At 40.8% G+C, this 23,353-nt stretch overlaps 3 protein-coding genes and 1 non-coding gene across 5 annotated transcripts; 2 read left to right on the top strand and 2 right to left on the bottom strand.

The window, feature by feature from the left end:
• Positions 1-744: 744 nt before the first annotated feature.
• On the bottom strand, positions 745-10,599 carry LOC115746429 (E4 SUMO-protein ligase PIAL2-like). Its single transcript, XM_030682186.2, has 16 exons — positions 10,325-10,599; positions 9,839-9,911; positions 8,118-8,183; positions 7,932-7,997; positions 7,759-7,841; positions 7,173-7,224; positions 7,020-7,091; positions 4,919-4,986; positions 4,781-4,829; positions 4,563-4,647; positions 4,368-4,469; positions 4,184-4,235; positions 3,384-3,435; positions 2,839-2,955; positions 1,870-2,727; positions 745-1,732 (listed from the first exon to the last, which is right to left on the bottom strand). The coding sequence occupies exons 1-16, from the start codon at positions 10,597-10,599 to the stop codon at positions 1,103-1,105; spliced, it is 2,700 nt and encodes an 899-aa protein (XP_030538046.2). The 3' UTR covers positions 745-1,102.
• A 2,630-nt stretch (positions 10,600-13,229) lies between these two features.
• LOC115746419 lies at positions 13,230-20,073 on the top strand. 2 transcript variants are annotated; one of them, XM_030682171.2, is made up of 7 exons: positions 13,230-13,670; positions 14,391-14,714; positions 15,497-15,649; positions 17,143-17,480; positions 17,815-18,334; positions 18,427-18,462; positions 19,318-20,073. In XM_030682171.2, exons 1-7 carry the CDS (start codon positions 13,475-13,477, stop codon positions 19,797-19,799), a joined length of 2,049 nt encoding a protein of 682 aa, XP_030538031.1. In that variant the 5' UTR covers positions 13,230-13,474; the 3' UTR covers positions 19,800-20,073. The 2 variants fall into 2 exon arrangements, with proteins under 2 accessions (XP_030538031.1, XP_030538032.1); XM_030682172.2 differs by lacking the exon at positions 18,427-18,462.
• A 460-nt stretch (positions 20,074-20,533) lies between these two features.
• Positions 20,534-21,682, bottom strand: LOC115746528 (protein LURP-one-related 17). Its single transcript, XM_048276060.1, has 2 exons — positions 21,297-21,682; positions 20,534-21,189 (listed from the first exon to the last, which is right to left on the bottom strand). The coding sequence occupies exons 1-2, from the start codon at positions 21,627-21,629 to the stop codon at positions 20,788-20,790; spliced, it is 735 nt and encodes a 244-aa protein (XP_048132017.1). The 5' UTR covers positions 21,630-21,682; the 3' UTR covers positions 20,534-20,787.
• On the top strand, positions 20,566-20,638 carry TRNAA-AGC. The gene has a single exon. It is a non-coding gene; the product is annotated as a tRNA-Ala (tRNA).
• Positions 21,683-23,353: the final 1,671 nt, after the last annotated feature.

Here is a 23,353-nt window from a genome sequence, read left to right on the forward strand (position 1 = left end):
TCAGTTGAAGATCCTCTAGTTGCATGAGAGATGAACCGAGAGGTAAGGAGACTCATGAGGGAGAAAGGAGTACACCCCCTCCAGAAGCACCCACTATGCATATTTACAAAACCATAACGAAATTCAATACTTCGATTCATAATATACGTACTACTTCAAATATAAATCATTTACTTTCGGCGAACATTTGTACTCATACGGTCGAAATTATCAATGAATTACGCTGTCATGTGAATAGTAAAAGTACTACAATTCTCATTATTTTCAAATACGGCAGTTCATATGCATATAATTCCAAAAGCAGGTTATATATTTCCACAAAATTATATACATATTACAAATTCTCAATATAGCATATATATGAGGTTAAAAACAAGTTTAATCTTTTCAACAACTTGTTTCCTCAATAATATCAAAATCAAAACATCAAAGGTCTATTCCATTAGAAAATGAATGAACTAACAAATATTTCGCGAAAAATGATAATTTATGTAATTTACAACAATAATTAAATATTTATTGTCCACGAATATATTTAGACAATGATCATTTTCGAAAAAATAATCCTTAAATTATTAATTTTTTGTGAAATAAGCAAAACAATCCAATGGAAAACTGAATTTTAGGATGCTTATCGTGAACAATGCGATAGAATCTTATCATATCAAGGGTGTGATCCAGAGAGAATAATTTTTCTAGTTAAGGATTTTCTATTACCCACTACCTTGATTTCTTGTTAGAGTCGAAAAAAAGAGGCGAAAGCTTCTCGATTTCGATCTTTACATTGAGAAATAATTTTACAAATGGACCGTCCAACAAACATGAAATTGAAAAGGAAAAAAACCAAGAAATTGTCTGAAAAAGGATAGACCCTATCAATAGCCAGAAAGACGACGTTGACTATAGATATAACTGCGCACACATCTTACAGGGCTAAATTATTACATCGATCATTACACCGGGTAAAGACCTGCGCATGCACCCGGATGACCTATGCCTATGGTTGCGAACACGCTGCAAAAAACTACCAGCCACCATTAAATCCAAAATCGGTCCTTCATCTGCTAATGGGCAGTCGTCGTGGCATGATGATCGAGCTTGGTCACTGAGTACCTGATGGGTAACCCAGATGACTTCTGCCACCAGTCATAGGATTTGGACCCCGAGGGTGAGGCTGAACCGTAGGTGAGGCTGAACCCACAGCGGATGGGGCTGGAGTAGCTTGAGCCTGTTGGGTTGGCCGGATCACAGTGAGATTATTATCCAACTGCGACTGTCCAGAGATGCTTCCGCGCATTGGACGTGTAGGACGCCAGTGTTGCTCTGCCGACAACTCCCCAGTACCGCCGCCACTTGTGGGAGCATGTACCCCAGGGTTAGCTCCTTGGTCACCTGCTGATGCCAAGAAACTATCAAGTAGAGAGGTCCCCACTCTCGAGGGCTGATCCTGCAACGGCACCGGAGTTTGCGCAGGCATGGCTGGTTGTTGAGCAGAAGGCCAGAACCTCGATGAACCAGGAATTTGACCCACTGAAGCTGGAGTGCGAGGAGGAATTGGTCTATTCATGCTTAGAGAATGGGTAGTGGATCGTGGATTCACCTGGTTCAGAGCCTGCTGCCGGTGCGAGTTTTGGAATGGTCCAGAGGGCGTTCTAGGACGACCTTGGAGTTGACCAGGAGACGGGCGCACCATCACAGGCATTTGGACTGATTGCCCCGTGGAGAATCGATCCTGATAGTAACGTTTTAGTAGAAAATGTATCAGACAAGAAAACATAACCTTTCCGTTCATGTCTTTATTACATATTAATGACAATAACTGGCTGGAGTCTTCCCAATCTAGGAACATGCAACAAGGGAAAAACAAACCTGCATTGATGAGCTCCGGACCAATGCTGATGGAGAGATGTTCGAGACTTGAAGGGGATTCACAGGATGTCTAGGAATATGCTGCTGCCTCTCCAAGTGCATTCCTCCACTTCCAAAACCTTCTAGAGGCTGAATTGTAGACATTGCATGCTGCGGAGACATGGAAGGACCACCCGGCGACATCATACCCTGTAATCGCTGCAATGGGCTTGGCGTCTGAGCATGGGCTGGGGGGGCCTGCATTCCTAGAGTTGCATGTCTAAGTATGGAGGGCATACTCCTATATTCATTTCCAACAGCTGTATTTACAACTGGTGACTGTTGTATTTGTAGATTGTTGGGAGCAGACAAATGAGTTTGCATCATAGAGTCCATGAAATTAGCATTTCCAAGAAATTGAGCATCTTGAGCTGGTGTGGGAGAGACGGCACAAGCCAATGGCGAAGTGGCAATAGGAGAGATTGCCTGAGGTAGACCCCCATGTATTTGCATCTCCTGCCCAGCGTTTGATGTTGAATGAGCAAGTTGGGTTACAGTGCGACTGTTGTTTAATGTAGATGGCAAAGATGGATTTGTTGGAAGGCTCTGAATCAAAAAATCAGATTGCAAAGGTTTCCTGTCTTCAGGTTCAGAAGTAAAGGCTCCATCCATTTCATCATCATCCCCTGTTAGATCCAAAACATTGGGAATGGTATTTGGAGAAACAGTAGATTTTTGCTGCTCAGACCCTTGTTTAAGCCAGCTCAGGGTCTCATTGGGAGTCTCATACAGATCATCATTGCACTCCATAACTGCCTTCCATGAACCATCAACAGTGATTATCACCTCAGAAATGTCATCACCCACTTCTTGCAGGACCTGTCAGACAGAAAATACTGAAAATAAGAAATTCATGATTGAGAGCGCACAGAGATGCACCTTATTGCTTCAAAAATACTATATGGAAGATGACAACAAGTACCAAGTTACCTTCAGAATGTTTTGATCAACACGAATGTCGGTAAAGCAGACAGGTTGATTGCAATGGGGGCAGCGCCAAGATGGTTTCCTTGAATTTATGCTGAGGAAATTACTATAATCGAAACACTACAAAAGCCACATCACATATTACTGAAGTAGCTGGGAAGGAGGCCAAAGTAATTCCAAAATCAACATGAACTTTTAGCCTTCATCAACACTACCATATCAAGCAATTGTCATGACACTTTTAACAGTTTCGGGTAATGAGCAACAACAGAAAGATTTTTGTGTACAACCAGCAACTTGCAATCAAGCAAAGAGATGACGAAAAGCTTTATAGTTCTGCCATCAATGTACTAGGGCTATGGCAAGCCAAAATCGACAATTAAACCTTCAAAGAGCTCATGATGTTAAAAAACCACCAAAAATATGAGGCACATATGCACACCCAATCATTTTCCCTAATATTCTCCCGATGTTCCAGAAAAACTGAGAAAATTTCCAATAAACTATGCTTTACATTACCATCATAGGACGGTGAAATGACCACTCACCTGATGGTGTTTGCAGGACTGTCCTTTAACAGGTAACTGGATACGGGTCCGGCTGTTTAATATGGGAAGGATACGGCATTATCAAATATAGAAATAGCTTCAAAAAAATCAACACAGGAATCTAAAGATGAACAATGTCGGCTATATAAATCAAACCACATTTCCAAGGAGAAGGAAGAAAAAATCAGCATAGGCAGTAAAAACCTAAATTTCATAGAATCAAGCTTCCATGATGAACCATCATACAGTTTAGTAATTGTGGGACAGACAAGTACCTAACAATCTGTAAGTAATGTGCACAGTAGGTATTATAGAATCATTGTCCCATAAGCAGGAAGAATTTGACATCAACTCTCTAAAGGCAGTAATCAGTAGTCGTCAGAGGCACGTCTTTCACCTAAGTTTACTTTCCCACAAGCAGCCCAGATCATATCAATCAAATGAGTAATTGTTATCTATTAAACATACTATAACTAAGGAAGCAACAACTATGACCTGTGGCACCGACATCTAACAAAGCATGTAAGAAAAGCATAATTCCCCTTCCAAATAAATTTGTCAAAGAATCGTGGTTCTACACCTTTTATTTTCATATCATCCGAAAGTCCAAGACTTACTTCAAATTAAACACACGGTGACTCATCCTTTCAGAATCCTAATCTACTTCAAATTTAGTGCATGACTAGCCCAAGCATAGACCAAGCAAAGGCAACTAAAAAAGAACTAAAAATAACATAGTAACAATGTTGACAACATTGGATGAAAAAAGAAAAACAACGTTGACAATACATCAGGCATACCTTATGGGGCAATTGAGACATATACGAGATGCCACCTCTATTAAGTCGGAGTCTGAAATATGGAGACAAAAGCAAGAAAAAACCATTCTATTAGGCAGTGGAACATCTTGTTCTCATCGAATGAGAAAATGCAGCAACTGCAAAGAAAATTTCATCAACCAAACTTTTCTCTTGGACAACGCACCGGAATCTGCTGCAGCAATGGTTGGTGGAACATAATCTGATAGTGTTGATGAATCAGGTGGCGATGCCACACTCATAAGGGCAATGATTATCACATAATGACCTTTTCACAAAATTAAAAATGTCACTTGGCGAGGCTTTCTTTAAGAAACCAAACAAAAAAGGTGGGAGGGGAAAAATATTTACTCAAGCATACCATTGAACTGGCCAACAGCTTGGAGAAGGTTTGTGCCGTACTTAAGCATTTGACTGACATCATTAGGCATCTGAGCTCCAGTATCCTAACAGCATCCAAGGGAATAAAATATAACATTTCCGATTAAAAGGAACAGAAAAACCAAATAATTCCTTATCTCAATTTTATTGCCTCAATAATACATTGAGTTCCTCTAAAGCATTCAGAAAGACACGAACCACAGAGGCATTGGTCCTTCTCCCTACTCCGCTTCCATTCAGTAGAAAGCTACAAAACCGAACCAAGAAGATAATGACATTAGAATAACTCAAACAAATCACATTTCGGAAGTTAACTGAATCAGGAAAAGGTCGCACCTTACTTGTGGAGGAGTTACGATACATGCAGATGTCTCTATGTTATCTGTCTGTGCTACAAGTAACCTCTGCAAGCAAGACAGTTTGGCAGCAAAAATTCTGTCATTCCTATCTCAAGATATCTGTTTGAAGGACTTGACGTCAAGTTCTAATTTTACAGAAGGATGAGAAAGCAGCCAATATCCATGCCAGGAAATTAAAAACATAAATTCAATAGCCCAAACAGGATGTCCAAATAAGAACATCTATGCTTTCGCGACTGGTGCAACAGCCCCTGGAGCAACAGCAAGCACCAGTTTGACTTGGGAGGTGGTGATTTAGTGTCTTCAATCCATTAGGAGTACCCTCACGAATGAAAGTAGGACAGATATTTGAATGCTCGCTCAAGTTAGTGGGGGATCTACGAGATTATCTAATAGCACCATTTGATGAGATATATGAACAAGAGGCTTCGAGAAAACTAGCGTTTTCTGAATTATATGAAGCCAGTTAGCAAACAGCGAATCTGTGGGTATTTGAACCCGAGTATCCAGGAAAAAGCAGAATATTTGATGTAAGAACAGGAGATCCTTTTGAACAACCTGTTATAATAGGAAAGCCTTATATCTTGAAATTAATTCATCAAGTTGATGATAAAATACACGGACGTACCCTGCAGCTCGTACTGTTTGTTGACCATAATTCATGAGCCCAGTTACCATAGGGAACATATCGTAAGGATCTATCAATAGTTTTATGTTTGTTTCTTTCTCTTATTTGATATTTGAGAGAAATCGTAAATCTAGAATATCCTATTCCTTTTTCTTTCCTTTACAATGAAAGGAGTTGGAAAGAAGTTGTTAATAATAGATTACCGAGAGAAATGGGCAAAAGAAATTTCCATCCAAGATTTAATAATTCATCGACTCCCGGGAAAGGGTAGAAGAATGGGACCTATTCTGGGACATACAATGCATTACAAGCGTATGTTCCCTAAACCTTACGGAGTAAGACATGGATTTCTCAATAAGATAGATCCTTTTGATTACATGATGTCCATTTCTATAGATAAGATAGATCAATCAGATCATATCTTCATGTACAAAATACAAATATTTGGTTATCGATACATACGATGTCTTTTTTCTGACAATGGGATGCACCCTAGTACATGTTCCTCGACGCCGAGGACATCCCCCAAGAGCGGGGGATTTCATGACATTTCTGATTGGTTGTATTGTGTTTCTAATCAGTTCTACCATGAATTAGTTAATGATCATCAATAAGCGAACTAGCATAAGAAGATGGATTCGAAATCCTTTATTTTTCATGTCAACCAAATCACTCTTTTGATAGTGGAAAAATAAATTTCTTTATGACACAAATAATCCACTTGACTTAAAACACATATGTAGGCAATAATTTATGTATACATCAAAGCCAAATGAGAAATTTAAATATCTCAATTACTTATACATGCAAAGGGAAGGAAGCAAATGAAAAGATCTCTTTTATTCTATCGAAATTGCAGTGACTCTGAACAAAGTGCAAATATCTCAATCATACAGAATTGCTATGTCAAGATAAGAAAAAGAAGTGAAAGATTCAGGACTACCTGTGGCTGAAGACTATAAATCTCATAATTGCTAGCCAAAAGACGAGTGCATATCTCATTGGTTCAAATTATAGAAAAGGCGTCAACATCAAGAAGTCAGACAACAAAAAGAAAATTCCCATCAGGACAAAGGGAAAACTTGGATCCTAACCCCACCTCTACATTCTTTTCCTATTTTATTCTCTCGTTTCAGTCTTTCTGAACAGAAACATATAGGCTCTCTCTAATTTTCTAAGAAAAGATTCAAATAGAATCAGGAAAACATCTTTTCCCCCTTCGTGAAGAGTTAAGAGTCCTGCATGCGACAGATTATCATGATATTTTTTATATGTAGAGACACTCCAGTGCAGCAATCAATGCGCAGTCATTCATCTCACTTTTAGCAAACACCTCATGCCAGCATGTTTAAGTTGCTCCTCAATGCATAGAAAGAATCATTGTTGAGTTGTCTGAATGGTGCTATGTTAAGTTTACATAACTATACTGGTAGATTCAGAGGTTGCTTACTATTTTATCTTCTGGAGAGTGCACCACACTCTTAGATATGTGAAAATCACTGACCAATGCTCCATATCCAGGCTGCAAACCAACCAGAAAGGCAAGTTTATAGTGATGGTGGCCCTAAAAAATTATCATAGAAGAAAATGCTAAGAGTGCTACCTCTACTTCCAGCGAAGTAAGAATTTGGCCCATCTTCAGCTGTGGATAGAATCTGTGATAATATAAGATAAAGAGAGGAAAGTAAGGAAGCAATGCCCTGAATGATCAGTGGTAAAGAAATTAAGATCAACCTGAACATCTCAGTGGCAACTGATAGTTACATAGACCCTTCTTCAATAAATGTACAATGGAAAAGCAAATGTATTCATACTGTTCTTCAACTGAACATCCAATGCATAGAACTTGAAACAACATTCAGGTTTTGATATAAAAATTGCACTTACAAGCGACAAACTAAGGGACACCTAGATCTATGAAATTAATTAAAAGGTAAACAGCCCATAGCTACCAGGTTGAACTTAGTTCTTCTAGAAGGCTAATAAAAGCTATTCAATCAACTGTACTGTTTAACGGACAAATTAACTATGACAGGAACAAATCACTGTCTGATGAGAAACAAGAAATGCGGCTCAGCATGCAAGTAACACCCCCCCAAAAAAAAAAAAATAAATAAATAAATAAAAAGGACTTGAAACATATTATAATTGAGAAGCATGGAAAATCACACAACCATTAAAGACTTTACCTTCCCATAATAATTGAAACTAGGGAAGAAGAGGCAGCACTTCCGACACTAGTGTCTCTTGGACTTTGAAAGCTTCTCCCAATCTATATGCAATATAAGCAGTTGCAAGCAAAGTCAACAACCCAGTATTACAATTATAACAGCAAGTGGTTTAAGAACAGAAAAGAGCCTACTTCATCAAAAAGGGCAAGGAGCTCTTGACAATCCTTCTCTGAAAACCACTTAAATTTGCATGCACTCTACAATGTATAACAAATAGAAATGGATTCTAATGAGATTAAGGAAATAACCCATAAAAGCCACTTATTGGCTGTGAAACATAAAATTAAGGATGCTCCGAGTCAAATCAAATTAAGTACCTTAACAGAGATCATCAGAACCATGAGAATTGCAAGATAGGAACCATCATCTTTAAGAAGGCAGAGCTAGATAACACACAAGAAGATTGGATTAGTCTTTGATAAGATAACATAGCATCAAACACTAACAGATAGTCACAGTCACAACCAAAAAGCAAACAGTTTAAAACTTAAAAGCGAAAAGCCAAAATCGAGAGAATGGTGTTTCTGACTTCTTTCTTGGTTGGGCTTAAATTTTTTCTTGTTTTCCTCTTAAAGAAGCCATGATTTACCGTAAATGTAATCAAAATGAACTACTTTCTATAATTCTCATAGTTAAGAGAAGATAATACTACTGTAATAATGTTGCTAGTCACATCCAACATTTTTATGCAAATGAAAACCAATATGCCCCAAGTTAAAAAAGAAGCCATCCACACAGGCTGCAGTATACTCGTATTAGAGCCACCAGAAACATGAAATTTCCTCGAAGAACAAGCAAACTGCATATATGCCGCCTTTAATGAGAAAATCATCTTAACAACCTCAATCCATGGATAAACATAATAAGGAGCCACAAATTGGTCTCTGCAAACAGGCAAACAGCCAGCCCTGTTGCTGGGAAAATGAAAGATCATGAGGGTAATACTCTAAAAGGATGAGCACATCAAAATGTGAATGCAGACAGCTTAGTCAGCCAAGAATGTCAACAGAAAATGTTCAAGTCATCCTTCTCTTATCAATTCCCCTTTAATGATAAATGTAGGTCTTTATCATGTGCACATACTATGGAGAACTATTGTTTCATAGCAATGTTGGTCTTGTTGGTGGAAGCATGAATAATCAGCAGATTGTATAAACAGACACTCAATCTTAGAATATCGGGTATCAATTGATGAGACTTACATTAAGTACATTTCAATCGCGCATGAGAGAGAGAGAGAGAGAGAGAGAGAGGAGCCATATCCAAAGTGGGTAGAACTCTCTCTTACATAGAGAAAGTATTTCATTTATTGTTTGCATCACTGACAAGGCTAAACAAGTCAATTACAATGTCCCGTGACAGGAATTCCAACCAATTTGGCGTTTTAGTTTCAGATCATATGGTCTCTGATTTACTTGCTTCAACACGTGTCATTGCCACATGATAGTATCTGATGTACAAAACACCTTCTCCTCTTGCATGACGTGCAGCCATTTCATAGTTTTGGTAATCGGGGACTCAAGTAAAAGCCATAGCCCACATTTGCACTACGTCTCGAAAGGTTCTACAAATCTCATTCAGAGAGAAAAATGTTCGGAGTTCTGCTAGCAATAAAATCAGCAACATGAGGGTGCGATCTTGCTGACAGCATGCATAGCAACAGAACTAAGAAATGACGATCATTGCATGGATTCAACAATTCATGATCAATACCCTTAACTTATTCAATCATCGTCCTAACACAATACTCTTGAATCAAAAACCTAAATAGACACGACCACAAAACAACACAAATTGCACAAAGCACGTGCAGGCGGGTGTGCGCAAAAGAACTAAGCTTAAGTTCCGCCTCACTAGCAAGTACATATTCAAAATGTTAATCAAGCTACAGTTTAACAAAAGCAACCTGTTCACATGCTATTTTGATGGAACAATCAATTAATCAATATCGCTATCGGAGACCCAGCGAGCAAACTTAGTTGCAAGAAGAAGGTGGAAAGCGAAAGTCATCGCAAGCACAGTTTGTGACCAAACTTACCTTTTTCAGTAATGCGGGTAACTCATGAGCTTTGGGAAGAACCTCATTTTTCGCAACAGCATAGTCAATGCCTCTGATTCTCGAAATCAATGAAGCCAGTGAGCCAAAAGAAAATAACGGAAGACAAAGCGGGTGAAAAAAGGGGAGGACGACAGAGGAATGTGGCAGAAACAAACAATCCACACAATGTTGATACTAATATCCACATCCACCACAATCACGACACCATTCTTTCTCACATTTATGGATATACACTGAAAAGGGTCGGGAGTACACATGATTGTTGCAAAACATCCATCGAGAAAGAAGTTCAGCAGAAAGTTCCCAGCTGAAACAGACTCAAAAGCTCTAGATGCTACACGATAGCCACAACTTTTAGTAGACACTCGGGCTATTCGACGTTAACGAGGATGCTACGCTAAATCCTCCCCCAGGCTTTTACGAAAAACCGCTTCGACACACGTGGGAGTGTGACTTGGGACGTACTTGGCGAGACAAAGGCACGAATTCAGGAATTCCATGGGAATATCGCCAGATGGCGACGAGCCGGAGCCCTTGTCGGCGCTGAGATAGAGAGACAACCACTGGGCGATGGCGGCCACCCTAAATGCGTTGCGGACAGAGGGGGAGAACCGGATCGAGGCGTCAGACGCGGGCTGCTGCGGCTGCGGCTGCTGCTGCTGCTGCTGCAGCGGCGGCGGCGGCCGCGGCGGGGGGGAAGGGAGCTGCTGAGGGACCTGAGTGGTCGCTGCTCCGATCATCACTCGAATTTCGAGCGCATTGGAGAGGGAAATTTGTGTCGCAAGATCTCTGGTGTTTTGTATGGTTTTGTGGTAGTTTCTTTTCGGTACGGCTTTTGGGTTTTTTTTTTCTTTTAAATTTTTAAATAAGGGCTTGGGTGCGTGACTGCGTGGGCTCATTTTTTCAGAGGTGAAATTTATTTTAAATATAAATTTAAAGTGAAATTTATTTTAAATAATAGTTTAAAGTGGCATAACTGTCCAAATAAAGACGTGAAATAGTCATGTGGTCTCAGAAAAGCCAACCTTAGGAGTATTTTCGTTATTTATCTTTACGATTTTTTCCCTTTTTTATATTTTAAAAATTAAGAAAATGGCCAAAAAAAAATAAAAAAGTTAAAAACAGATCCATCGTCTTCATCACCTTCCCATAGCCAACCGCCGAGACCAACATGGACGACGACCACCACCTATGTACACCAAGCCACCACCGGTGGGGCGCCGGCGATGATCAGCAGGGTCATTGACACCTCGACAAGGGTCAACGACCTTGCCGACCAAGGCCCTCGCCAAAATTGAGAGAGGGCCACAACCTTCTCCTAGATCGGCCCTCACCCAGTGTCATTGACACCCCACCGATCATATGGCTGCGGCCATAGGCGGGAGACTACCGACGAGAGGGAAGATTTGTTGGCGGCGTTGGCAAAGGGCCAACGGGAGGAGGGGGTGAGGAGGGAGAAAATGCACAACTTCCGGGGTTCATGTTGGGATTGACGAAGGGAACGAGTAGAAAAGATAGGGCCTCGAGGTGGTCGCTACGGTGCGAGGCAAAGCGGAGACTCCGGCGAGGGCGATGGTGACGGTGGTGGTGGTGGTCTTCCATGGTGGGTTGCGGTTGTTGGATGTGTGAAACTTCAAGGTGATTAAGATGATGGAATCTTTTTTTCAATTTTTTTTTAACTTTTTAAAAAACAAAAAAAAAATCATAAAATTAAATGACAAAAATGCCTGTGAAGTGAGACCTTTTCCGAGACTACATAACCACTTCATGCCCTTATTTGACAAAATAATGGCACTTTGAACATTTATTTAAAATAAGATTCACTTTAGGCCATTATTTGATAAATGAGGGCATTTCAAGCTCTTATTTGATTTTTTTTTTTTGGGTTGAATGTATGGCTTTTGGGGTTTGAATTGAATTTTTTCGCAGTTTTTTTTTTATTATTGGAAAATTGAATTTTGGTGGGCAATTCTTTCATTTTTAGCATATTTTGGACTTCTTTTCCTCTTCTTTTTTTTTTCCCTCAGAGGCGGTTGTGTGTTAAGTCCTAAACCTTGTCGTAAAAAAGCAATGGAATGCTAAAACTTTCAAAAAGTGCAATCAATGACTCACTTGCACTTTCATGAAAAGTTTTTAGTTGATTACGCTTTTTGAAAGTTTTAGGATTCGATTGTACTTTCGTAACAAAATTTAAGATTTTTAGTGTATTTATCTATTATGTTATTATTATTACCTGTTAACATTCTTATTCTAAGCCTTTATCCAATTTATTGGCGTTTTAAGTATAAAATCATTGGGATAGATAGAATGACGAGGTACTTATGCGGTAATTAAGTTTCTAATCTGAGCTAGGGATCCAAAGATCTTGGGAGTAAGCCTTACAAGCCTTACGCCACTCGATCAAGTAATGTGGCCGGGTTTAAAATGATCACGCGTATTATCTACAAAATGAATGAACAAACGTTTAATTTTTATCGTCCACAAAAGTATTCATACATAAGTCGTTGTCGATGATGAAGATATTTTTCATTGGCTAATTATTTTAAACAATATGAGCGATCATCACCGGAAACATATTTTCTAGATCATTCATTTTCGAGAAACAAACGGAGCCTTAGACTTACCTATTACCCATATGTCAACTTGAATTTTCGTTGAAAATTTGTAACTCAAGTGGGATGCACTCGTGGCAAAGTTGAATAATTCGCATAGTATCTTTCAACCGGGGGTACGTCGCCGACATGTCGGTTCAAAGACATTGTGCGAAGCACATGTCGACGACGCATGAGCCAAAGCTCCGATGATTCACCCTGGCGCCGGACGCTACTATACAACTCTACTTAGAGGTAACCATCAGAAAACGACGTGGAGTCTACCTTTTCCATCATCTCTTTCTAATTTAAGAGAAAATATTTTTCTTCCCTTCATCCAAAAGGAATAATCCCGAAATTTACGTCCAAGAGTTCAAACAAAGCGGTTTAATGACTTTGCTCGGGTTCAAGAAAATTAATAATGTTGAGAGCCTAAAAAGAAAGAGGGTGATTATTATTTCTAAGGAAGTAAATGAACGAGGATCTTTTTTTTTTTTTTAAGGATAATTGATTAATAAAGAAATAAAACCTTTTTTTTTTTGGTCGGAGAAATAAAACATTAAAAATGGGGGAAAAAACCAATTCAGCTTATTTGCTTGCGCGCGTGCTTACGTGGGCCGGACCATTCCCATTTGTGGATAATGCCACGCCAAAAAGCGCACGACGCGTTGCTCGACACCCGGTGGCGCGTGCATCTGATCATACTGCACCCCTCCGCACCGGAAAACCCACAACCCCGCCTCTCTGCTTTTCCCGAAAACTATAAATACCTCCCAATTTCCCCAATTTCGTGCCCTAGAAACCATCTGTCCTCTCTCCCTGTCGTCTCTTTTACTTCGCCGCAAAAATGCGCTCTCGACACCCGACCTCCATCGCCGCTCGGTCGTCTCCACCCTCCCGTCGAATTCCTCACTCGCCGATGCTTCTGTCGCCGTCCGCCTTGTAACCTGGCCGGCCCTTTCTTCTCGTTAGATCGCCCGGGATCTATGGTGCTAGGGTTTCCAGGCCTCGTGGGAGGGCCGTGATGGACGCGGTGGAGCTTCCTTATCCAGTTGATGTTGCGGCGGCTGCAGTCTCTAAGCTTATGGGGTCGGACGGGTTTGTCAGTAGAGCTGGCGTTGGCGTCGCGGCGAAGAAGGTCGAACCTCGCGGCAGCGATTCGGACCGCGTGGTCGGGATTCCTCCGATCAGGCCGTGCGGCATGGCTGCTGACAAGAAAGGTGAGTGTCTTTTTGGGTTCATTTCTTTCGGTTGGGCGGTTTTGATTCCTCCAATTGCTTGTATAATCCGTTTTGAGATTGTATAGCTGGAGAGAAGGGTTGGAGTAGTCTAGAGAGTTTAAAAGCCAGAGGGAGGGTTTACTTTCTTTCTGGATTCGGTTTTATCAATTATGTGCAAAAATTAGTGGTTCATGCTGTTTGATTTACTCGTTTGTGCTTCCTCTGGGGAGATTGGATAAGTTCCGAGTCTATGTGAAGGCAAAACGGCGGCTCTACCTGGAGTTCATGCTTTTCAGATTACTTAAGTCGCTTTACTAACTGATGCTAATATGATAAGTTTGCTCACTAGTGGCTATTTTAACTGTTAAGAGAAAAACAAAAAAGAGCTGGCGGAAAGGGTCCTTACGTAAAGTGATTTGACTTTCTGCTGGATTGCCTTTGGTCGCAGTCATTTACATCCCCAGCGCGCATCTTTCCCTTTCCTCGCTGGTAAATAGACCGGATATTATTCCTCTATGAAAAATGGACATTGCAGTTTTTCGTGGTCTATTATTCTGATCTTTTTGGTTGTTAGTTAAAAGTCTGGCCTTCATCATTATTTGGATGTTCTGTGAGAGAAATAGAACAACCATTCCTTTGAAAATTTTCTATGAAATTGAGTTGCTTTCCTCTTATTAGTTCTCATTGAAGGGTTACCTTGTTCTATCATTATCTTTCCAGATGTGGCAACTCCTGTAAATGCTTTGGACATGCCTTCCCAGCATAAAAGTACGGAAGCTGAAAATTATAGGCATAATCATCTGCTGCCGGATTTGCATAATAAAGACGTAACTCAGGATCTTCCCAGGACTGATGTGAGTTTTGTTCGTAGCCCTGGTTCTGAAGATGTTCGATTGCCATGGAAAGCAGGGAAAGTTTCAAGGAACAATAATACATGCTCCAAGAGAGCACGGAGTACTCAAGTTGAAGATGCTTCAGCAATTACTTTAGCTGATGAAGTTAAGGGATTGAAAGATAAATCTTTGACAAGAAGTGGCTCTTTAGGTAATTGTTGATATTTCCAATGTCAAAAGTAGAAGCAATGAGTTGCCGTTAACACATATATGTGCCCGAATAAGTTAACTTTTAACTTTAGGAACTTGAATGTCCCAAGATAGTAGTACTTTTGCTGTCTAAATTGAAGTTCTTTTGGTCATACTCTAATCCAGCCTTTTCAGTTGCTAATGCTCTATTCAATGGATGAGACTTCAGCTTTCTATAGTATGTTGATGTTAGAGGGTTAACTTCGATAGTATGGGTGTACATGGGACACAATTTGAAAGTGTTGACTGTAAGCGTGTAAGTCAGATTCCCTTGGCGTTCGTATTCACAAGGCATTTTTTGATTGCTGATAAGAGGATTTCTTCAGTGAAGCATACTCTCTGGATGGTCTGAATATGAATTTTTACCTAATTTTTGCAGCCTTCTAGCTATATGCTAGTTCATAAATTTAGCAGGAGATGCATATCATGTATCTTGAGTTAAAGTCAAAGGAAACCATATTTTCCATGATAGAGATCAGAGAATTTCCTTCTGTTTTAGGTTCTGCCACTTCCTTTTATTAAAATGTTTTCTATTACGGTTAAAAGTATGCCAGATACTTCTTCCCATGTAATGGCGTCATGGAATGTGTCATACCTGAAAGGTTGTTTGAGTAATGGTTTAGTTTGACATTATTGAAGGTTTGTACTGTCATTGCTTGTATAGTTAGTACGAATCTATATTTTTTCGTACGAGCTAGTACTGATTATGTTTCAACTTTTATGTGCTGTTGCACCACTTCTCAGAGAAAAATCATTTGGGGAAACAGAGGACTGTTGGCAGTAAACGGGGTGATAGAAGAAACAGCAAAGCCCCTGTCAAGAATAGATATGACTCTTTCGTGATGAGGCCTTGTTCTTCAAGTTTCACTGTCTCTCCAGGAGGAAGCAATTTTCTAGGTACAGCTATTCTACATTTTAATCATAGCTTTACCCATTCAGAAAAATTTAAACCAGTTTTCATCTTTGGCAGAGGAGTGAGATTACTGTATTGCCAACAGCCAAAGCATTTCAAATGACTCTTATCTTCTTATAGTATTGTTAATAAGTTTATTGTCTGCAAGCCTGCTTAAGAGTGAAACTGGACTCTTGGCTTGCACTTCAAGAAAAGAGTGGAAGCTGAGAACTGAGTAATGAGCAATTGCATGTTCATAGGCATGGCAGTTTCAGACATAGGCACTGGAGAGTCTTTTTGATTCTTAATAGTTTGAAACAAAGCATGCCAACTCTGGTTGCGGAACTTTTTCGCATGTTGGTAATTTCCTTGTAGAAGGTGCTGTTTTGGATATAAGCTTGTTAAGAAAATGTTGTGTGTTCCCCGAAATTAGAGTTTTGTGCATTGAGGGATTTTTTCGATCGCCAGAAAGAGAGGTAGTTAATAGATGCTGTTGTACTTCATTGGAAATGAATATCCTACTCCCCCTTGTCCATTCCTGTGGACCAACCAGTACCCATGCACTCACCATAATTTTTACCTTTCATATGTGACTACTCCAAAGTTACAGATGCACAGGATATATTGACTGAACCAATACGTATCTTTGCTATTTATAGGAGTTATATCTCAGCTATTTCCACAGGAAAGCAAAGATCATCATCATCTACTATCACCGAGTGTACTTATTTTCATCTTGATATTCCCAAGTTCTTATCGCATAACTAGTGCCATGGTGAATGCTTAAAGAAAGTCTAACAGATGCTTCAAAGATTTTTAAAGGCCTAAATCCTTAAGGACTCTCAATCTGCATCTCCTTAATCATTTTTCCTAATACTATGGGAGAATGCATGGATTTGCTATGTTTTTCAGTTGGCCAGCTTCTCTGGACTGAGGTGTTTTGGGCAAGAGCATCTACTGTAGTTCTATCAGGGTTTCATTCCTGCGGACTCTAAAACTACAGCTTTGCCATTTATCCTAATTCTATTGGAGGAAACCTGGATTTGCTAAAATCTTCATTTGGCTGGCTTTTCTGGACTAAGGCTAGTTCTTTCAATGTTGCGCTACTTGATGTTTAGGCGAGAGCATTCTGATGTAGTTCTTGCATGATGTACTGCACTAGGATTTGAGTTGTTCTCATTGCTGGTTAATATAATTCTCTTCTGAGCAAAATTGAAAACCAGAAATAACTAAACAACAGAGTGACTTAACTCATCAAAATTATAAAAAAGGAGTGGCATAAGCTACTGACGAGCTATTCCTCCGATCTACCATGCTAGTGTTTGGCTTTTCAAGTGGCATATAATAAGTGTTAGTGCTAATGTGGCACAAAATAGTAGCTTGGTTTGCTGGTCACCTGTCCTTTATTTTCAGTTGGCTCTGTCGCTTACAGTTTCTGAAATGTGATGTTTTAAGAGGTATTAAAATTGATTTAACGTGGACATCCTATTAATGACAGGGTTCTATGGTCTGAAGTCAGATAATCGTGATATTACAAAGCTTGTGGATGACCTGTCATTGATTGACATCCTTGAGGGTACATGCAAATGCCCTAGTTTAGGCAAAGAGAAAGGGAAGAAATCAGCTAATGCGGATGATAAATTAACTCAATCAGTTAGAAAGGCATTCTCTGTGCTTCAGCCCCTGAGGCGAGGCCAATCCCAAAATATTGCTGAGATAGACATTTGCGAAGACAAGAAAATGTCCTCTGTGTTAAGCTCCGTGTCCATTGCAGAAAGTGGTGCTGAGGGTGATTTCAGGGAAACGTACTCGGTTGACCCCTCTTCATCCAATGAGGTAGGTTTGGAGGAGTATTTATAAGAAAAGGAAAATTTCTCGAACTTTCATTTTGAATTTTCGCAGGGAGAGTGCACATACTTGAGCCGTCTTTGATCTCTATGCATGTGGACTTTTTGCATATGTAACTTGACCAATTATTCTTCATGCTTTTGATATTGATCATATAAGTCTTTGCTATGGAATTGATGGCATATTTCTGCTCGAACAAACATAATTAGTCTAATATGTGGTGGATTTGTTGTACTAGTGAACATCTTAGGATTTGGGTTGATACAGTGAGAGCTGACCAGTTACCCGGTTTTTTTCCTCTAATTCTGTTCATAACAACCAGGGCCCCTGTGGTAAGCCAGAGACCTCTATGGATCCTCTTGATTTGCCACTTTGTACTCCAAAAGACCTATGGGGAAGATTGTCACTTCCTCAAACTAAAGATTTGGACTCCTTGCTCCTGGATGCTGCAAAACCTGCTTTATCTTCAAAGAGCATGTCTGATCTACGTTCAGGCAAGCAAATAGTTCGCCGAGGTTGCTTGCCGCCTTTTGCATGGTCACATGCTTTTAATGGACATGCTCGGAATAATTCTGATGCCGCTAGATTGTCCATTAGTAGGAGTACTTGCCAGGGTAGATGGGTAAGGGTAGCAAGTCCTGTGATTTTGGCTGCAAATTCAGCTGATTGTTATACAGACTTGGACTCTATCACCTATAACGAGGGTTTGGTTCCCTCTGTAAAAAGAAAAGCAGGGATTTTGGCAAGTAAAATTGCTTCTCGAGAATGTTCTGGGATTCCGCCGTGGGACTGGGCATCATCTTCTTCTGCTACTTGCTCTTTTCCCTCCAACCCAACTCTGGGTAAGACATTCTGGCATTGTTCAGATTCTATAGGTTCTATAAGTTTATCCTCTTGCTCCTTCTAACAGCCTTTGTTTGGTTAAATGGAGCAGCGCAATCTAGACTTGAGACAGAAAATGAGATTCATGGTATGATTCAGTTACCATTTGCATTATTAGGAAATATAGCATCTATCTTCTTGGTTTGTTCGTCTGCTAACACATGATTTTATGTATCTGGGGACGACAGGTATAGAATAAGGATGTTGTAATAGATATACACGAATTATGTCGTATATTGGAGGATAATATGTTAAACATAGTTTTATATATTTAAAGTAGGCACTACGTAACTATAATCTCTATGCAATATTTTGATGTTTGATGGTCACATATGATTCGCTGACTCTAGACAGTGTGATGGGAGGAATTTTAAACATCTAAAAACTGTTGCCAAAATTTTGTATAATGCATAACTAGAGCTGGTAAGCAATAGAATGATCGAGTTATGTGGATTTCAATGACCACTCTCTCATTAGTTACGGGACCTCAGTTAATCATAGTGGTGGACCACCATTACCAGTTGGAAAATTATTCTATCAATCAAGAGTTTCTTTTGCAAACCAAGCAGAAAAGATAGGAAAGAAAAAGGCCTTTGCCACTTTTTTTTTTTTGGTCTAAGCCTTTCCCGTTTTGTTAACATGGAGTCTTGTGCACATTTTCGAAGTTTGGAAAAGAGATTTCAGGTCATTTGAGGTCGAAAGAACTTCTGAAAATCTTATTGCCAGAGGGTCTAATTCATCTGTGCAGCTCCTTGAGGTTGTTTTATTTTCTTTAGTGTTAAGTGGCATGTGATGAGGGTTGCGTGCTTTTTCTTATCTTTGAGGCCTCCTCAAAGAGAGAGTAGTGTTGAGAGTTGTTAATAGAAATACACTGAGGTGTTTACCTCTATTAGATGTTTCATTCCTGCATTTATCCCCAGAAACTGTTTCTGTTACATGACAGAGAGCCGGTGCCCAAGTCTGTTAGCTGCTGCACGAACCTTGTGTGGTATTGCAAGCAAGGAATCTCGGGGGCCTCTGCTGAAGTGGTCAAGAAAGCCTTTGCAAAAGGCGCTCAAACCTCGGAAGTTGAAGTTGAGCAAAAATTGTGAGGAAGCCCTTGTGACGCCAAAATCAGAGACCAAAGATGTCGCCAATAGTTTGGACCGAATACCGTTGTCGAAGAAGCCAAAGCTCTCCAACATGGACATCTGCTTTTCTAAACCTTCAATGAGTTGGTCTACCCCCAGATCGAGCAGATCATCACCAAGCAGGTCAGTCAGGGACGTTGTTGCTGAAGCTAGACATTCCATGACTAGCATCTCAAAGCAAGCGAGCATGTTGCCACCCGTGGCACGGGTTTTTGATAAGGCTTATGACAGCCAGCAGAAGCCCAAAACGTCCATGCCGTTGTATTGGAGCAGAGGCAGGGACGGTCTACACTGACTCACCCTCTCCTCCAATAAGGTCCAATTTGCACTGTATTTACTGTTTTAAGATTGGGGGTGGGGAAAGGAATGGCCGGATTTTGTACATATGTATTGTCGAAATTGTGAAACGGTCGAAATAGAAGATGCCCCCTCTAGGATGTGGAAGCGGGTAATGTTGTAACCTGTAACAATTATTAGGTTTCGCCAACAAGTTTAGCATACTGAGATGAATTGTTTGCCGCCCCATGTAAAGCATTTCAAGTGGCAGTTGAATTCTTACTCTTCTACCCGAGATCCTCTCGACAGATTGCTGCTTCAATTTTTGTTTGGTCGGCGCCATTGCAATGGCTCATCACTCTTATTCGTTACTATAAAGTGTCAAGGACGTGCTTAGAGGAACGCCACATGATGACGATACAGAGAGAATGGCGGTGCCATCTTCTGATTTCGAGTAGTTAAATTACAGCTTAATTAGGGCAACATGTGAGTAGTATTCCCCCACTTGCGTTGGCAAAATTTGGTCGAATCTTGTGATGGGTGGACCAGCTAATCCTAGGAGAAAAGTCACAAATGTGTCAAATCAACCGAGAAAGGATGCATTTTCTGCTATTCTATTCTTGCACTCATTCTTTTGGTACATTTTTTAAGCTTCTCTCTTTCACGGTTGAACCAACACCAGATACAGAGTCTCATAAGAAGTTCCGAAACAACTTTCATTGAAAAGTCATCATCACACCAGTAAATGAATTTAAATACCAGCATCTTGGAACAGTGCACGACATGGGGATGTAGCTCAGATGGTAGAGCGCTCGCTTAGCATGCGAGAGGTACGGGGATCGATACCCCGCATCTCCATTTCCGTTTTCCCGTAATCTCTCTTTTTAACTGCTGCTGCTGCTTCTTCTCCTCTTCGTTTTTGAGCACGTTCGACTTGATTTTTGATCCACAGTTGCCAAAGCAAAGGGCCATTGCCAACTTCTCTCTTGTTCTCTCATTCTCATTCCTTAGGAGAACATTTGATCCAACAGCAGAACAAGAGCCATGGCGAAACCGCAGTTGAACCCCGGCCGCACGACCAGCACGAACACCTCCGTCCCGAACGATCCCCCGCCGAGATTGGCCTCTTTCCTCTTGATTTCTGCCACCACGTCCCGCGACGACTCCTCCAGCACTTTACATGACCGGTTCGCGTATGACCCCTCGATCACGTACTCTCGTGCCTTACCCGGCACGGCGTGGCACACATACGCGATCGCATTGGACGCAGCACCAAAGACGCCAACCCGCTTCCTCACGCAGCAAATAGGCTTCTTCTTTCTTGATAGTTTGCCAGATTTGTAAGAAGGTCCGCCGTCGCCTACCTCGCCTTCATAGACCAGCCAGTCATCTAGCCTCGCGAGTAGTTTCTGCATTTCATGTCCCGAGAGAAGATGGCTGAGTCCATACACTTGCGATATTAGCGGACATCATCAGCATATGGAGAAAACATGTCCACTACGCTACCCTAACCTACCTTGAGACGGCGGAGGGTGAGGACGGATTTGCCAGCGCCGTCCATGAGAATGACCTCCCGTGGACGACCGCCGCCGTAGCTGTCGACTCGGTAGACTATGTCCCCGCGCGAGTCGATCACCGTGAAGCCATTACAGTTGATCAGGAGCGACTTCCTCCACACCGTGAAGGAAACGCAGGCCTCTTGCGCGTTATTATCGCGGCGGGGTTCTCCGATCTGGTGTCGATCCTCGTTCGGGATTGTCTTGATCGAGGATGCGAGGCGTTTGCGTTCATGCTCGAACTGCAGCTCTTCGTGGACGGTTCTTGACAAGTATTTCAAGAACAGGAACATCTTCCTCGTCGGGTGGGTCTCTGTGTTGGAAAGCTCGGAGTGGCGAAGAGGAGTCCCGGTCTGAGGTTTACTTATATTGAGGTTGATATGTGGACGGAATGTTTGAGGTTCGAGTCACATGTCATTCACAGATGAGTTGGCATATCAATGACAATTTCGTGCCTTGTGAAATCAGATCAAACGTTCGACTAAAAAAAAATCAGATCAAACGTCAAGTCAGCTGTAGTCGTCGGTGTAAAAACTGTCGTGATATAATGAGAAAGCTAAACAGGTATTGCGATAAAATTAGCACGAAATCACCGAAAAACTAAGCGAAGAAGAATAAAGAATATCATAGTTTCATCCCTCGAGTACTTCCCATATTTAGACCAATCCTAAAGCAAATCCACAAATATTATTATCTTATAATCTCTTACAAGAAACTCCCTCAGAAAACTCATAAAGAGAATCCGATAGTCCTCTTGTTTGTCCTGCAGTATATGATATTAAGGCTCCGTTTGTTTCACGGAAAATATTTTTTCGGAAAATATTTTCCTCAATTTCCGGTGTTTGGGGGGCGGAAAATGAGCGGTCAACGGAAAACATTTTCCGGTCAACAAAAAAAACCTTCTAAAACTAAGGAAAATGATTTCCTCATTTTGAGAAGAGGAAAACATTTTCCACACTTTTCATTCCTCCTCTCTTTCAACTATTTTTTCTTTTTAATTATTTTTTTGCTTTCTTTTCGTTTTTTATTTATTTTTTTAAAATTCGAAAATTTTATTTTTTATTTTTCTGATAAAATTTATTTTTTAATTACTTTCTTTATTTTTTTATTTTTTCATCTTTTTTTTTAGTATTCCTTCTTCTCCCTCGGCTGGTTGTCGGCCACGACCAGGTAGCTCGATGGCTTCGGCCTCAAGCAAGGAAAGCTATTGCGAGGAAGCGAGCCATGACGTCCGTCCCGAACTCCTTTTGCTCCACCCGGAGCTCGGCGGTGGACTCGACGCGCAGACAACAGCGGCCTTCCTGGTCCTAAGGCTCACCGCCCGACGTAGTTGACGTCGACGAGTGGGTCGGCAAGGCATTCGACGGCCGATTCCGGGTCGCCGCCGAGGGTGGCCTCTAGGAGGCTTTGCGAGACCTCCGCGGCGCAATCAACGGGGACCACCCGCTTCCCGATGAACGCCGATAGCATCGCGGGCCGGGGCGGCACCGTAGCTCCGAGCACCGTCGCCTCATGCTTTCTTTGCGCAACGCCTCTCTCCTTCGGGGTTTCTCTCTCTATCTCTAGAAACGCGAGCTAAGAGAGAGGGGACTTCAAAAGAAGTGAGCGCCAGAGTTTGTTTTGAAGAAAAAAATAAGACGAATTTTCCTTATCAAACGGCGAAAAATATTTTCTAGAACTTTTTCAAGTTTTTGCCAAACATCAGAAAAGGAAGTCACTTTCCTGGAAAATGACTTCCCGGAAAACATTCTCCGAGAAGGTCATATTTTCCGTGAAACAAACGGAGCATAAAGTAAAACCCATTTTCAACAATCTCCACTTGACTTGATGTTTATGCCAAGTTATAGTGCTCAATATCCACATTAGGGCTTGTTCAGTTTAGCTTTGGGGAAATATCTTTGGGAAAATGCAAATATCTTTAGACTAAATGGGATGGCAAAGTGTATTTTAAAAACACATTGAAAAGTAATTTTGACGTAAATGTCGTTTGGTGAAAAAATATACTTTGTAAAGTATT

This window comes from Rhodamnia argentea, chromosome 3 (assembly GCF_020921035.1).
Source record: "Rhodamnia argentea isolate NSW1041297 chromosome 3, ASM2092103v1, whole genome shotgun sequence".
NCBI classification, from domain to species: Eukaryota; Viridiplantae; Streptophyta; class Magnoliopsida; order Myrtales; family Myrtaceae; genus Rhodamnia; species Rhodamnia argentea.

Excerpts from the sequence above, each read along its gene's own strand:
- LOC115746419 (XM_030682171.2), top strand. The coding sequence starts at position 13,475 with ATGGACGCGGTGGAGCTTCCTTATCCAGTTGATGTTGCGGCGGCTGCA. Across the intron at positions 15,650-17,142 it reads AGGAGGAAGCAATTTTCTAG|GGTTCTATGGTCTGAAGTCA; the intron begins GTACAGCTATTC and ends TATTAATGACAG. Across the intron at positions 18,463-19,317 it reads GACAGAAAATGAGATTCATG|AGAGCCGGTGCCCAAGTCTG; the intron begins GTATGATTCAGT and ends GTTACATGACAG.
- LOC115746528 (XM_048276060.1), bottom strand. The coding sequence starts at position 21,629 with ATGTTCCTGTTCTTGAAATACTTGTCAAGAACCGTCCACGAAGAGCTG. Across the intron at positions 21,190-21,296 it reads TCACCCTCCGCCGTCTCAAG|AAACTACTCGCGAGGCTAGA; the intron begins GTAGGTTAGGGT and ends CATGAAATGCAG.
- LOC115746429 (XM_030682186.2), bottom strand. The coding sequence starts at position 10,599 with ATGATCGGAGCAGCGACCACTCAGGTCCCTCAGCAGCTCCCTTCCCCC. Across the intron at positions 4,470-4,562 it reads AGCTGTTGGCCAGTTCAATG|GTCATTATGTGATAATCATT; the intron begins GTATGCTTGAGT and ends TTTTGTGAAAAG. Across the intron at positions 3,436-4,183 it reads TGTCTCAATTGCCCCATAAG|CCGGACCCGTATCCAGTTAC; the intron begins GTATGCCTGATG and ends CATATTAAACAG.